The following is a 15,980-nucleotide window of genomic DNA, read 5'->3' on the forward strand; positions in this document are numbered from 1 at the left end:
AGTGCAATTCGGCTTGTGATGGCTCTGAAGCTATGGATAAATCATAAAGGCAAGTTTCTTTTTCTAACTATATTAATGTTTCGACATATTTCTCATATTTGTATATTGTCATCTGCTAGACCTTAACGGAATGTTGCATTTCTCATTTTCAGACTGTACACTTCGCGTGGTTTGTTTACGTCGGAAGTCAACACAGGCACTGGGCATACAGCTGCATAACGTCTATGCACACGCAACCTGACGACAAACCGCACAAATCCCTCATCTTTACTCATTACAAAAGGCAATAAACGACAAGAAGAAGTTTTTGTCATATTGTAGTTAACAACTTGTTTAGGACAACCATTCTGTGATTTCGGTAATACCGGTAATAGTTGTCTTTTTCGTCGTCGTCTTCATCATCATCATCATCATCATCATCATCATCGCCATTTCCGCAACAGTACTTAGGGAATGTTAGACTTAAACGACATGGTTGGAATCTACATAAGTATAGAGGTTATTAGATCTGTGGAGTACACCTCACTATAAAATTGTTTAAATATGAATAAAATATGAGTTTTATAAATGAAAAATTTGACGATAGCAATACAATTTGAGTGCAATTAGGCCTAATAGTCTTCGTAATATATAATTTAAAGCTGGTTCTGTTGTACCGTAGCTAGTAATCTTAATAATAAATGTCTAGAAATTGTACAGGATGTAAAACGAAATAAACTGCCAAAAATATTGGTAATAGAGCATAAATTACTGAACAAAACACTAAAATCTTTTCTGTAACTGTTGTGGTTTCCTTATAAAACATAATATCTGTGAGTCTAATGTTTTTGGAAATGGTAGTAGACCATCATTATATACTTCGGTCCGCCACGTGCATTGAAACTGTGGTAATATCCTTATTTACAGATCAGGGTACTTTGTTGTCTCTCTATAGTGGTGGTGTTAGCGTGTGTTGGACGGAAGGTCTCTGGCAATAACGTTCATATTTACTCGAACAGTAAATATTAGACTACTATCAATCCTAAAACCATGTTATTTTAGGAATTAAATATAAAAATAAAGTAAAATAACAAAGTTTCAATACACTTCATGTTTAGTAGACCCAGATGTACAGTCTGTATAAATTTGGCAGTTTATATCTTTTATATCCTGTATTGGCTGTATATGAAAAGTGCCCTGGCGTCGCCCGGCCTCGAAAAATTGCACTTAGTGCCCATCAAGAATGAAATACATCCCTGAGAGAATTGTTTTAATTTTAGCACAGAAGTATGCAAATTAAAGAAAAAGAGTCGAGAGAAGATGTGAGAAGTCTGTTTCCTTGTATTCTGGAAAATAAAGATAAAAGCGGTGGTTTAGACACTCAAAAAAACGCGAATGTGAATATTATGAATGTATCAATTACGTCTTATTTTTTCAATCTATTTAACTGATTTAAGGGAGCTGACATTATTGTATTTCCGGAGTGTGGTTTGGTCTCATATGGATTGTCTACTGACTTCGCTTCAGCTCTTCCAAACCCTGACGACCATGTGAATCCCTGCAAAAACGCTTCCAGCAACGTGGAAAAGGTGAATTTTTAATAATTCTGAAAATCTTAACGATATTATGATACATACTTATTCTATATTTTCAATGGAAAGAATTTCCTGAGAACTTATTAACTCAAGAATAAAATGAAGGATGGATAGCACAGAGAAAAATTTTCTCCGGCATCAGGACCCGAACCTACGTGCTGACGCTTTATCCACTTAGCCACACCGGATTCCAGTTCCGATGCCGGATCGAATACCTTCAGTTTAAGTTCTACTCTCAGTTTCCCCTTTGGTGACCTGTCCTCATGTACTGTGTCACAGAATATGTGACAGTGGAACAATGTCCAACGCACCATGTACAGAGGTGCACTCATTACGAGTGATTAAGCGGCCGGGATCTGACGGGATGAGCGCCGTCTTGAATCCTGCACGGAATTGTCATAAGAGCCGTTCAGAGCAGAAGTTGTTTAAATCAAAAATGGGTAATGAGGGTTAAAGTAAACATACTGTAAAATACAGCGCAAAGTAGCAATTAATATTCAGTTTATTTAAACTACCCTATTAGTAGTCAGTGGATAGCACGAAGAACATATTAATTTCTACTTTGCGCTGTATTTTACAGAAATTTTATTTTAAACCCCATCACCCAACTTTGACTTACACCACTTCTGCTCTGAACGGCAAATATATACTTCGGTACATCATAATAGTATTAAGAATAAAAGCTCAACTTTGTTACAACACTATTGAAATAGTATGGTTAAATTTTTCTGTCCATTTTACCTTTTATAAATTCTAATGAGTGGCTTGAAAATTGACATAATACGAACTGCCTCCTTCATCTACAACCCATAAATTAATAAAATTATTATTCCGTTTTCAAAAGTTGATTCCATTGAATGCCTACTATCATGTAATTGAAAGCTTTGCTATGGCTATTGTTTATAATTTTGCAATTCAGATACAGCTCAGTAAATTATGTAACCATCTCTCAGAAAAGACAATAGGTTTTCGATAGACGGTGATATTTCTAGAATACTAAAGCCTATGGTATAGGTTTTCTTCAGGAAAATTACTTTCCCTTGCTACACTTATTCTAGTTAGAATTTCCCAAGTATCGCTGTTATATATTCCCGTCATCAATGACTTTTGCAATTGAAATAATTATAGTCAATAAAATTCCTACGACATTTATCTGAGCGGAATTTGTTTTCTGGCGACGGACACTCTACATTATTATTATTATTATTATTATTATTATTATTATTATTATTATTATTATTATTATTATTAGGCCATTCGTGAACTGTCCTGCGAAGCCCAAAACCAAAACATATATGTTCTTGTGAATCTACCTGAAAAGAAAGAATGCACCAGAGATTCGACGGAAGATTGTCCACGTGATGGTGTCATCTATTACAACAGCAATGTTGTCTTCGACAGAAAAGGAACTGTTGTTGCCAGGTGAGATATATTTTGAAGAACTGTTAATATTTAATTTGACCAAAATCACCCAATCCTTTTTATTTCTAACATAACGTCTCAGCAGCAATTAAGTATATTTTTGGTTTCTCACTGGAAGTATCTAAGGCTCCGCGACAAAGTGTGATGCACGAAGATGAGAGTAGCTGTGAGCCATCTCGTGAAACCAAACAGTGCCGTAACTTATAGCAAGAACCTTATGGTTCTGGTATGTGAGGTAGCCAGCTGCAAGTCGAAGCGTAGCAAGGGAGGAAAGCTTCCCCGTTCACTTTTTCCTTTCCTTCACGCGTACGTAGTTTTCACGAAATGCCGAATGACCTGTACATATCTGTTCACGATTTTTTGTTATCACAAATTATCGCTTTATCGATTTTTATTCTAGTGAAGTGTATAGAGGCGATATATTGTTTGTAAGTTTGTATTGGTTTTGTATTCAGATGAAATAAATTGCGAGGAAGATATGTCACCCGTTTGCTGGTTAGAAATGGGCTACTCTACTGATAAGAAGCGACAAAAATACAAGCGATATAAACTGAAAAATTATACAGAGAGTACATATCGGTGTGCTGAACAAAATGTCTAGTGAAATTTAATTATTTTCGTCGTTTCATTTTTAATTTGTAAAATACATGCTTTGAGATTGGTAGTAGTGTAATTAAATGTTTAAATTTCGACTGATCGTGACTGACATTGCCAATCACTGTGTGCCCAACATATGCCAATATACAACAGAGTAGGCCTAACAAACGACAGTTTCAGCATACGTATCGGGCAAAGTAAATGACCACTCTATTCTCTTTTTCAAAAACGTTAGACTCACAATTTTTTTTGGAAAACTTCGATAGATACAGGAAAACGCTATTTGGCTTTTTTTCTACACTCATTGAGTATAGCAGAGGGGGAGGGGAAGGTAAGGAGTGCAGGTCGCGCTTGGTAGAGTTATTACTAGACAGTGGATGCGGGATGACTTATTGTTGAATGTAAGTACACATTTACTATATGTTACATTTTTTCATTCAGACCATTGGCTGAACAGGTTTTAAAAGTAAACAGACGACGTCAACATGCTACTGTATCTCCATACAGTCAGAAGGAAAAGAAAAATAACGTACTGTAGTACATACCGTGCAAGGTTCAGTCCTCGTCATCATTGATGCAATTACCAGCGTTGCAGTAAACGACGATATATTCTCGTAAGTTGTCAAAGCTGAATCGTCTTCGCCTATCACTTAAATAGTTTTTGTATCGAGAGAATTTCTGAAGAAAACCTCTAAAATGGGGATCACTCAATTTCTTTAGAGGAATATTTGTACTGAGCATCATGTTGCACGTGTCGTTTAGACCCGCAAAACTAAATGATGATGATGATGATGATGATGATGATGATGATGATGATGATGATGTAGGTGGTTCCTCTGATTTCATTTCAACGCATTTCCTGTCCGATGTACTGTTGCAATGTTTCTCTATAGCCTGAGTTGTTCTGGTTTTTATTTCAATTTTACATACATTACACACGATATTGTCTTCGTTAATACATAAAATGTCACTCTCATACTTCTTAACTGCATTTCGTATCTCTGAGCGAATTTAACGTTTTGTCATTATAAATGGATCAGCACAGCAAACTCAACGCGTACTAAATACTTGAGCAGAATAAAACAATAACACAACTGCACACATTGCGTTTCAATGTTACTATGAACAGATCGGGGTTCATTCGTTATGTACGCTGCTGTACTCGCCAGGTACACAAAAGACGGACGGCGCGGCACGTGCTATATACTCTGATACGGAACAACTTCACTTTTCCTTAAGTCATCACGCATCCACTGTCTACTTATTACAGTAGCCGTAATGTTACCAAAAGCTTAATAGAAACATAACTATTTCCTCTAAAATGGTGAATGTTAGAAAAAACATATTTAGGTTTTTCAAATCTCATTTTGTTGTATCCACCCTTTATGTTGAGAAGACGGGAAGAGTGAAAGGAATTCAATAATTATAATCTGACAAGAGTTATTGCTACGTATCAAATAGTAAGAGTGCATTTATCTTACAGATATCGTAAGTTTAACCTATTCGGCGAGCCTGGATTTAGTGTCACTCCTGAGCCAGAATTTTCTATGTTTGAAACTGATTTCGGAGTCAAATTTGGAACATTCACTTGCTTCGATATTATGTTCCAACATCCAGCTGTAACTCTAGTGAAAGGATATGGCATCACTGACATCGTGTTTCCAACAGCTTGGTTTTCAGAGCTACCATTCCTGACAGGTAAGCTTCTATATATTTTAGAGCTGAGGAAATTGATTTATTTATGCTCAGTTTGGAACCATTTATTATACTGATACAAATACATTTTTATTAGCTACGACAGACAAAAATTGTGCCAATGTAGACATCTCTCATATTCCTCCAATTATTTATTGTGAGACAGAAATAAGTTTTTGTAGATACAAACGTTTTCTAATACAGACGAGGAAGAATTTATTTTGAACACCAAAAACGTATACGCAGTTATTCATTATAAAGCTTTACTGATAGAAATTTTAATTTTGTTCTAAAAGCTTCGTAAACCGTATGGTCTTATTTCTCATCAAAACTGTGCAATCAGTCAGTTACCTAGCTTCAGAATCCCAGTATCTTAGAGAATTATTAGTAATTGCAATTTTTCAACTGTAACTTTGGTTCTTCTTTATTTCTATTTTTTTCTTCATTTTTGAATTTGTATAATTTGTACTAGTATTTCTTTTTCTTATTTCCTCCTTTCTCTGCATTTATTTTTCTGTTTATATTCTAAGTGGTGTGGAAGAGAAGACATCATGGCTGTAACTTCACTAGTATAAATAAATAAATAAATAAATAAATAAATAAATAAATAAATAAATAAATAAATGAATAAATAAGTAGATAAATAAATAAGTAGGTAGATAGATAGATAGATAGACAGACAGACAGACAGACAGACTGACTGACTGACTGACTGACTGACTGACTGACTGACTGACCGACCGACCGACCGACCGACCGACCGACCGACCGACCGACCGACCGACTGACAGATAGATAAATGAGTAAATAAATAAATAAGCAAATAAATAAACAAATAACTAAATGAATAAGTAAATAAATGAATGAATGAATAAATAAATATATAAACAAGCAGGCAAATAAGTAAAGAACTAAACGAATAGGTAAATCAATAAATGAATAAGTAAATAAATAAATTAATAAGTAAATAAATAAATGAATGAATAAATAAATAAATAGGTGGGTGGGTAGGTGGATGGTTGGATGGATGGACAGACAGACAGACAGACAGGCAGATAGAAAGACTGGCAGAGAGAGAAACAAATAGGTAACTAAACAAATGAGCAAAGAAACAGAGAAGCAAAAAACTAATTAAATTACTGAATAAATAAATAAATAAATAAATGTATAGGTAAACAAATAAACACAAACAAGTAAAGTAATAAATAAGCTAATAAATAGTGCATAAGTTGATTTTTATTTAATTTATAGTTCCATAGATTCCTCATTTTTGGTATTTAATTTTGTTTTGGATTTATTATATAATTGTGTTGAAATTTTTCATTCGCTGTAGCTTCTCATTCGTTGTAATAGTCTATGTTATAAATACCCGTAGTATATTCAGTTTATAAAGAATTAATGCAATATTTGTATACAATTACGTAGACGCAACTTTCGTGCCTACCAACAACCTTTGCAGGATATAGTCACTGCTTACATGACTTGTATAAAATGTGACTAAACACTAGACGTTACGTGTAATATATCTTCATACTCTAGATGTGAGGAATGTTCCGCCAAAGATTTGACATTCTGTACCTTTAATTCTTGTATGACTCCCTGCATTTTGTAAATTCTTAAAATTTGTGTTTCTTTGCAGCTGTTCAGGCGCAAACAGCTTGGGCCCATGGAATGGATGTTAACTTTTTAGGTGCAGGATATAGTTACCCTGGTGTGGGAAGTACAGGAAGTGGAATCTATGCTGGAAAGGAAGGTTCCATTACTGCAGTAATGAAAACCTCATCCATAACTCAACTACTTGTAGCTAATGTTACCAAAAAGACAAGTAATTACAAAGTACCTCCCAAAATGGACTTTGAGAAGCCAGTGAGATTTACTGTAGAACCATTTCCAGAGAAGTTGAAGATTACAGGACTTTACTTGAAAAGAGATGATGTTGATGTGTACGAAACACGACTTTTGGGAGAGAAAGACTTCAACGGCAACCAAACTTTGTGTTACAAAGATTTTTGTTGTCAATTTGACATCTTAATGCGGACTACCAATCTCTCTGTTGAAGGAAAAGTTTCCGAGAATGGTTACGTCTACAGAATAGCTGTTTTTGACGACATCCGTTCGTACACGTTTGCATCTGGAGGACTTCAAATATGCGCAGTCTTTGCTTGCACCAACTCTAGCATTTCTTCCTGTGGGACTGAGCTCGATGCTCCTGCCACTATGGATACAAAATTTGATCACATTCGTATCTCTGGTACTTTCCGTCTAGGTAACGCCACTCAGTTGCCAAATACTCTCGCGAACAATTACGAAACACTTAAGAAAAATGAATTTTTGTTTACAAAAGAGGAGATTCCCGATAGAAATGAAGTAAACGTTACCATGGAGACGAGTGTTAATAATATTAGTTTGTATACATTTGCAATATATGGACGTGACTTCACGAAAGATGGTCTTGAATCCACTCAGCGTGACGTTAGGTCCGCAGGTAGTTACGTGCTCTCTGAAGCAACGTATGTAATACTGGTGATATCCTTTTGTATTACGATGCGAAGATTTTTCTAATAAAGTGTTATATAGATCGGTATTACTAGCCTGTTAGCTTGTACTAAACTATCTTCTCTGGCTGTAATCATGATACCTGTTACAAGATCAATCACAGAAGCTGTAAGCACTTCAAATCGTTTGTATGATACGGATTAAGTTGAATTCAATACGGAATGTTTCACAATTGAAGAGTGTGATTCCAAAAAGCGTGCAGTCCATCTTATAAAACAAAATTGGTCTAGTTTTTAATTTTTAGACAAGGATTGACTTGTACTGGAAACACTTAAAATATGATGATAGAGGTCTAATAAAAAATAATTTATGTAATGTATAAATCAGGGACCGGAAACGGCCTCTCACGGAAAGCTTAGCTTCTTCCGCTACAGTTGCTATTGTATGTAGGTACTCATGAATACTGGTCTGTTTACAGTACGAGTTCCCTGTCTCTGGTATCTTAATATATAAAATTGAATGTGGCTATGTATGTGTGTATGTATGTGTGTATGTTCTCTATACATATCTACACTCTTTGACCGATATGTGCCAAAGTTTGCACTTTTAACCTTCATAACCAGGAGAAAAACATAGGCTGCATTAAAATTGTGCAAATGGAAGTTAAATTAATTAAAAGTATAAAAATAAAAATAAATAGAGCAAATATTCATGTATAATATTAAAATGCAAAATAATATAATATAAATTTAGCTTCCCTTATGAAAAGGTTGCCAGACCTGACAAAGCGTAGCTATTACATATAATTTGGAAACAAACCTAGAAGGTAAAATGATATACATTTGAAACGGTTAGAAAATCGAATATAAAAGATGTCAGAAAAATTTACACCTAAGTAGCGTTTGTGCTCATTTACAGTTAAGAAAGGGGGGAAAAATATCATCAGATAGATTAGAATAATTTGAATGCCATATACCGCGAGAAAAATAATAGTACGGATTTACTGGAATTGATATCTAAACTAATCAACAGCCATCGGTTAAGATAACTTGTAATTTCTATTATCACTCCCATACAAATGATTTCTCAATATCTGAACCTATCCTTTGAGGGCACTAATGGCTATTTCCTTCACAATGCTGTGTGTTAGCCCCAGGTTTTTACGTTTGTTGGCAAAGAAGGAGGGTATGGTACCTCGTGCTCCCACCATCAGACCTATTACATCAATGTGGGACAGGCTATATTTATCTTTATAGAACGGGATTGTTGGTTCATAGATCCGTTTCTTTTCACTGTCCACCTCATGCGGTTGATCTGCATGTCATCTGCATCTACAGTCAATTGTTCTTTATTATTGTGTGTTGTATTCAACATTGACTTTCACGGGGCCACGGAAATTATAACACGAAATTAAATTACATTGTTGATACATCATGAAGGCTAAAATCTAGAAGACAATTTATTAATACAGTAAGTGTATTTACGCAGTTCAGACCGTATTATGAATTTCTCGATGCAGTTGTACACCCTAGTGAGCAGGCTGTGTTTATCCAACTAAATTTTTTGAAACCACAAGAGATTGCTATTACATAATTGAATACTTAATATTGAATCACCAATAATACTATTGCGAAAAATATTGACCTACCAAAATTATGTAATGGAATGAGAATTGATGAGAAAAAAATAATGAAAAACGTAATAGAAGTGACAATATTAACTGTCAAAACGAAAGCATATGTTTTTATCCCTATGATATCCAATAAAATGTCTTTCGATTTTAAGCAACTGCAATTTTAATGCAACTAGCATTTTTAATAGCCATTTATTAAAATGAAGCTCAAGGAAATTTACTCAAAGTTGCAAACATTAACTTAAAAACTGCGTGTTTTTCTCATTCTCAACTACAGAGTGTAACAAAAGTTTCTGTAACAGTATGCTAAACTTATTCTCTTGTAAATAATAAAAATGACCAAATGGACTGAACAAGTTTTGGGGTTCACACACTTCAGTTATAGGTACATACAGCAGAGGGTGACTAGAAGAGGATGAAACAAAGAAAAAAATCTTTATAAATATAGATCCGGGAACGAATTTTTTCTTTTTTAGATATATCACCACTATCTGCACCAAACGAACAGGCCTAAACATTCACATTCGCAACATCTTTTATTATCTGACTGACTTAATGATCGTGTTTCCTCCATTTTTCCAAAGTGAGCTATGCGACATTTTGAATATTGTTCCTCTTTGGGAAAGGCAGCTGCTGTGGTACATGTATATGGAGCACCGGCTCACTTCCATTTGAACGTTCGAGAGTTCTTACGCACAAGCATTCACAAAAGATGTATCGTCTGGCTTACCAACACCGTGGCCTGCCAGGACCCCAGACTTCAATCATCTGAATTTTTCGTTTAGGGATATTCGAAATAATTTGTGTATTCCAGAACTGTTGACAATGCTTACGAATTACGGGAATGTATTGTCAATTGTTGTTAACGTATTAGAAACATGCCAGGATTATTCGAAACTGTACTATTGTTGAAGAGGAAATGCGCTCATGCCTGCCTTGTCATGAAATGTGGCTATATTGAGTACAGGTTATAACACTCTTTTCATCCTGTGCATATCAGATGTTATGTTATCCCACATCACCTGTATTGATGAGACCTAAAACCCTGTAGATTTTGAAAACTGCTGGTTTTAGGACAGTGATGTCAAAGCAAGCGCATTTTTCTGACCTTGACGGGCAGCAAGCGGGCAGCGAGCGCTAAGTATGGAAAGAGGATGGGTTGTGTATATGAATAAGCAACCTGTTGGATTAAGAAAACAGTGGTGCACAAACTTCAAACGGAAAGTGAAATTTTATGTCGTTATTTTTATTTGGCTTCTTTCTGTTTAATATTATCTATATTGTCTGTAAAACAAAAGTGCTAACACTGATTTCTTAATATTGTACTTGTGTTTTAAATCTTAATAACATAATAGAGAGTTAAAAAGGAATATTCACTTAAATTCCATAGTAGTATAATATTATACTGTATTAAGTGGATGACACACATCATTCATAAAGAAAGTGATATTCCAAAGAAAGAGATTGAGTAAGACATGACAAGTTGGAATTTATATTGATGGTATCTTTAGCCTTACAAAAGTAATCAATAAACTAATCAAAACAATATTACAGTACAAAGCAAAGTTACCTAGGTACTGCATCTGTTTTAAGTGTAACTAATATTACAAAAAAAAAAAACTCTTATCGCATTATGCTTTTAAGGTGATATTTGTGAGCAACTTCCTATCATCAGAATATTAAATTATTTTCTCGAAATCTGCTGAAGCTATAGAGCTGATATTTTTACAACACATGGGCAAGTATCTTTTGCTTATGATGTAACAGTAGTTGCTTTGTTAATTAATTTCCTTACAAACAATTTCCATGCGAATATTTTCAAAATTTTCATTACACTATCTTCAGTAATACGTATAAACGGTATATTAGATTTACGACAACATTCTGTAAGGCTACTAAATAAATAGGCCTATACCTGAAAATTTCACTTTTCAATACGAAAAGTTGAGAAAATATTTCTTTTTAATAAAATAAACAAACTTGTGAAAAATGAGCATTAAAATTAAAACTTACATTCTTATAATGCACTTACAATTCTCAGGCAAATCTAAAAATTAACATGGATACAGTTTTAATAAGTTCTCTTCCCTTTATCTATTGAATCAGTGCTGGCCATCCCTGAATATAGCTCGACCAAGCGGCATATACCACCTTTTTCGTCTGTCTCTTTCCTTTCCGTTGTAAAGCGCTCAGGCTCTCCTGGGCTCGAAAGCGTGCGCTTACTCCTGTGGGCATCAATTGACATGCCTGTTTTAGGACCTATGTTTATTAGAACTTTTTTCTTTGTTCCATTTTCCTCTACTCATCCCTGCAGTTTGTATCTATAATTGTGAAACACTCTGAATGTTTTAAGATACAATTTATTAATATTTATCTGAACACACAAACTATTGCATTGGTTTAATTTTGATTAACTATGGGTTTGAATCGTCATGTGAATGATAAATAAATCCTTCAGAAACTGTACAAGGTTACCGTGTGGGGAAGTAACTGGTAGTTTTCTTTAGAATGACTGACTTTCTCTGTAATTTTAATTTTTTGAGTTGCTTGATATAATTACTATTTTAACAATGTTAACTTTTAAATAAATCATAAAAAATATGAGCACAGTGACTAACGTTTGTGACTGTCGGAATATGAAATTATGTATTCCTAATAATTATATGTAACTGTAGATATAGTGTATTTTGTATCAGTATTGATGTTGAACCTCTATTTCTTTTTATATAATTTGTAATAATAATAATTGACTGTAGGCTATTCATTGATTGTAACAATTGTAACATATCAAATAAAAGATGATATTAATATATCTTTTCGATTATTCCTGTTTGAGAGTTACAACAGAAATAAATGCACGAAAAGTGTATTTATATTGTAGCAGATATATACCTGTGTGACTAACGAGTGAACAAGCTTCGTTCATCCGTAAAAATGAATACTCCATGCCCTGTAGTTAATTCATTAAGTGTATGTAGTGACGTGTTATGTGACTGCTTCTGTTGTAGATATACTGGGTGTTCAGTTCAAAATGTGTCTTGGCTCGCTGTATGCCGTCATGTGGCTAGCTGATGAGCCTAGAGAATTCAATCTTCCTACACTTCCGCAGCTCAGGTGTATAATCTAAGAGGCAGAGAAGTTGGCTAGCAAGTACGGCGTTCATTCTGAAGAGTACGTGCCGATACGTACGGTAACGCCGGTAGTGGCAGGAATGTGAACTGTTTGGAAATACGTACTGTCGGGATATGGGGAGAGGGTTAAGACGATTACTTACGTATTTGTTGACATAAACTTCGACGGTCAACATGGACACGGAGCATTTGATTTGTGTTGTGGAATGTTACCGTACGCAACCGATGATAGCAAATACCCTGCGTACGACTTGCCGGCGCTAAACACAGTTCGAAAGAGGTTATGATAGCACACAGACCGTACAGACCGCCATCTGTTGCTACGACGTTCAAGTTATACCGTACACGTTCTCAAGTTCAGATTGAAGAACGCCTTAAATAATAGGCAACTTCTCTAACATATAAACTGAAACTCGCTTCAAATCGGTGACCCAACAACAGTGACGTCATGACACACTTTGAAATGAACACCCAGTATATAGAGCTTATTCCAAAGTTACGAAAGATTGAAAGTCAGGAATTAAGTTTGTAGAATATGATAATTAATTAATCTATTTATTTATTTCCTTGTTTATTTATAATCTTGTTTGTGTTGCTTTATATCGTAGGCCTGACAGAAACAAAACTAAATTCACTCTTTTTCTTGACAAACTAAGTGATATGATTAATTTGATATACAATTTTAAACCTGACGCTAATATTGTTTTAGCAGCCGACTTTGTTGACTTCTGTACCAACACCAATGAGGTGGATGACCTTAAGACCCTGTTTGACAGTTATGGCCTTAGACTAGTACTATGTCAACCAACTCGACCCGGCTTAAACAACTCTAGAGGTACAGGGATTGACAATATTGTTACCACTATTCATAATGATAGATCTAATGCGGTAGTCACTCCGACTATTTTCTCCGACCACGACGCAATTTTATTTAAAGCTAATTTAACTAGAAATACGTTAACATCTGATGATTGTAACAATTCCACAACATACTCTCGTGTAATTAGTAACTCTACTATCCATTACTTTATTTCTTTACTTATCAATATAAATTGGATTTACTTTAAAATATTGATAATATTAACGATAAAGCCAACTATTTTACAAATGTTTTAATTAATACAATTGATACTGCATTTCCTTTGATTCCTGTTAAACAAAGACACTGTAGACTTGGTAAGTGTTCCAAGTGGTTTACAAGTGAGCTTGGAGAGCTTAAAGAAACCTGTTTATTCTATTACAACCTAGTTACTTATCACGGAATGTCTGAACTTGGGGATAAATATAAACAACTCAAACGTAAATATAAGAAGGCTATTAAAACGGCGAAAATGCTATTTTACTCCAATTTAATTAATTTCTCTGCTAATAAATCTAAAACTACGTGGCCTGTCGTTTCTGAATTATTGAATAACAATTCTAAACCCAAGAACAGACATCCCGTCATAAATGCTGAAGAAATAAATAGCCATTTTATCTGTCAAGTAGATGAAATTGTTAATATGCTTAAAGGAAACAACGATTATTCATCCTTTATAAATAATTCACATAAACCTGGCACAGTTTTTAAACTTAATTACGTTACTGTTCAGCAGGTTTACACTGCTATTCTGAAACTTAGAAACAGTTCTTGTCCAGATGTTTATGGTATCAGTCCAAAAATTATCAAATCTGCTGCTAATTTTATCTGTGAACCATTAACTCATATTTTCAACACTTGCATTGATAAATGCACCTTTGCAGACATCTTTAAATATTCCAAAGTTATTCCTATTCATAAAAAGGTAATCAGCTAGATTATTCAAATTATAGGCCAATTATTATAATACCTACACATTCAAAGGTATTTGAAATCTTATTACACAATCAAATTACAGATTACTTTGAATACAATCGTCTATTTATTAATCAGTATGGTTTTAGATCCTCCCACAATACAATTGAAGCCATAGTTAAATTTGTGGAGAAGTGTTTTAGTGTTTTAGAAAACTCCAGGTTAATGTTAGGCCGTTTTCACGATTTTACCAAAGCTTTTGATACCATTTCTCACGATATACTCACAGAAAAACTGAAATTTTATGGTTTTAATAATTCTAGTACTATGTTTTTAAATTCTTATTTAATAGACAGACACCAATCTGTTTACTGTAATGGTGCAATGTCTCAATTTAAACCTGTCAAGTTTGGTGTCCCACAGGGTTCCGTTCTTGGTCCTGTGCTGTTCATTATATATATGTGTGTGTGTGTGTGTGTGTGTGTGTGTGTGTGTGTGTGTGTGTGTGTGTGTGTGTGTGTGTGTGTGTGTGTGTGTGTGTGTGTGTGTGTGTGTGTGTGTGTGTGTGTGTGTGTGTGTACTAACGACCTCCCAGCCAGCATTGAGGATGACTGCCTTGACACTTTCATGTTTGCTGATGATTTGGCACTTGGAATTTCTCAGGATAATGATGTTTCAATGAAAAGACAGCTTGACAACACATCGCTCAGGATAAAAGACTGGTATGATGCCAATAAACTTAGCATCAACTCAAATAAGACTGTAGATATTCAATTTTCTTTTAACAGAAATATTACTGACTTGTCTTCCTCAGTTAAATTCCTAGGCATTCACCTAGGTATTCTATCTATCTATCTACCTATCTATCTATCTATCTATCTATCTATCTATCTATCTATCTATCTATCTATCTATCTATCTATCTATCTATCTATCTATCTATCTGTCTGTCTGTCTGTCTGTCTGTCTGTCTGTCTGTCTGTCTGTCTGTCTGTCTGTCTGTCTGTCTGTCTGTCTGTCTGTCTGTCTGTCTGTCTGTCTAGTCTGTTTGTATATATATTCATTTATTTACTTATTTATTTACTTAGTTATTCATTCATTCATTCATCCATTCCTTCATTCATTCATTCATTCACTCATTTATTTATTTATTTATTTTATTTATTCTATTTATTTTATTTATTTACTTATTTATATACTTATTAATTATTTATTTAGTTATTTATTTATTTACTTATTTATTTATTTATTTGTTTATTACTTATTTATTAGTTATTATTTATTTATTTATTTACTCATTCATTCATTTAATTATGTATTTATTTATTTCTTCATTTATTTATATATTCATTCATTTATTTATACATTTATTTATATATTCATTCATTTATTTAGTCATTCATTTATTTACTTATTCATTTATTTATTCATTAATTTATTTATTCATTCATTTATTTATTGATTCATTCATTTATTCATTCATTCATTTATTCATTCTTTCATTCATTAATTCTTTTATTCATTCATTTATTCATTCATTTATTTATTCATTCATTCATTCATTCATTCATTCATTTGCTTGCTTGCTTACTTATTTATTTATTTATTCATCTATTCATTTATTTATTCACATATTCATTTATTCATTTATTTATTTA

General features: G+C 33.8%; 1 protein-coding gene across 2 annotated transcripts in view; it reads left to right on the top strand.

Annotated features, from left to right (window-relative positions):
- LOC138696854 (vanin-like protein 2) overlaps positions 1–12,229 on the top strand; it is a 45,371-nt gene extending 33,142 nt beyond the window's left edge. For both annotated transcript variants that reach the window (XM_069822301.1, XM_069822302.1), the window contains exons 4-7: positions 1,437–1,568; positions 2,827–2,996; positions 5,077–5,291; positions 6,928–12,229. In XM_069822301.1, the coding sequence (XP_069678402.1) occupies positions 1,437–1,568; positions 2,827–2,996; positions 5,077–5,291; positions 6,928–7,850 (1,440 nt within the window). In that variant the 3' untranslated portion in view covers positions 7,851–12,229. The remainder of the gene's footprint in view (positions 1–1,436; positions 1,569–2,826; positions 2,997–5,076; positions 5,292–6,927) is intronic.
- The last annotated feature ends 3,751 nt before the right edge of the window (positions 12,230–15,980 follow it).

The sequence above is a fragment of the Periplaneta americana genome, chromosome 3 (assembly GCF_040183065.1).
Source record: "Periplaneta americana isolate PAMFEO1 chromosome 3, P.americana_PAMFEO1_priV1, whole genome shotgun sequence".
Taxonomy (NCBI): domain Eukaryota; kingdom Metazoa; phylum Arthropoda; class Insecta; order Blattodea; family Blattidae; genus Periplaneta; species Periplaneta americana.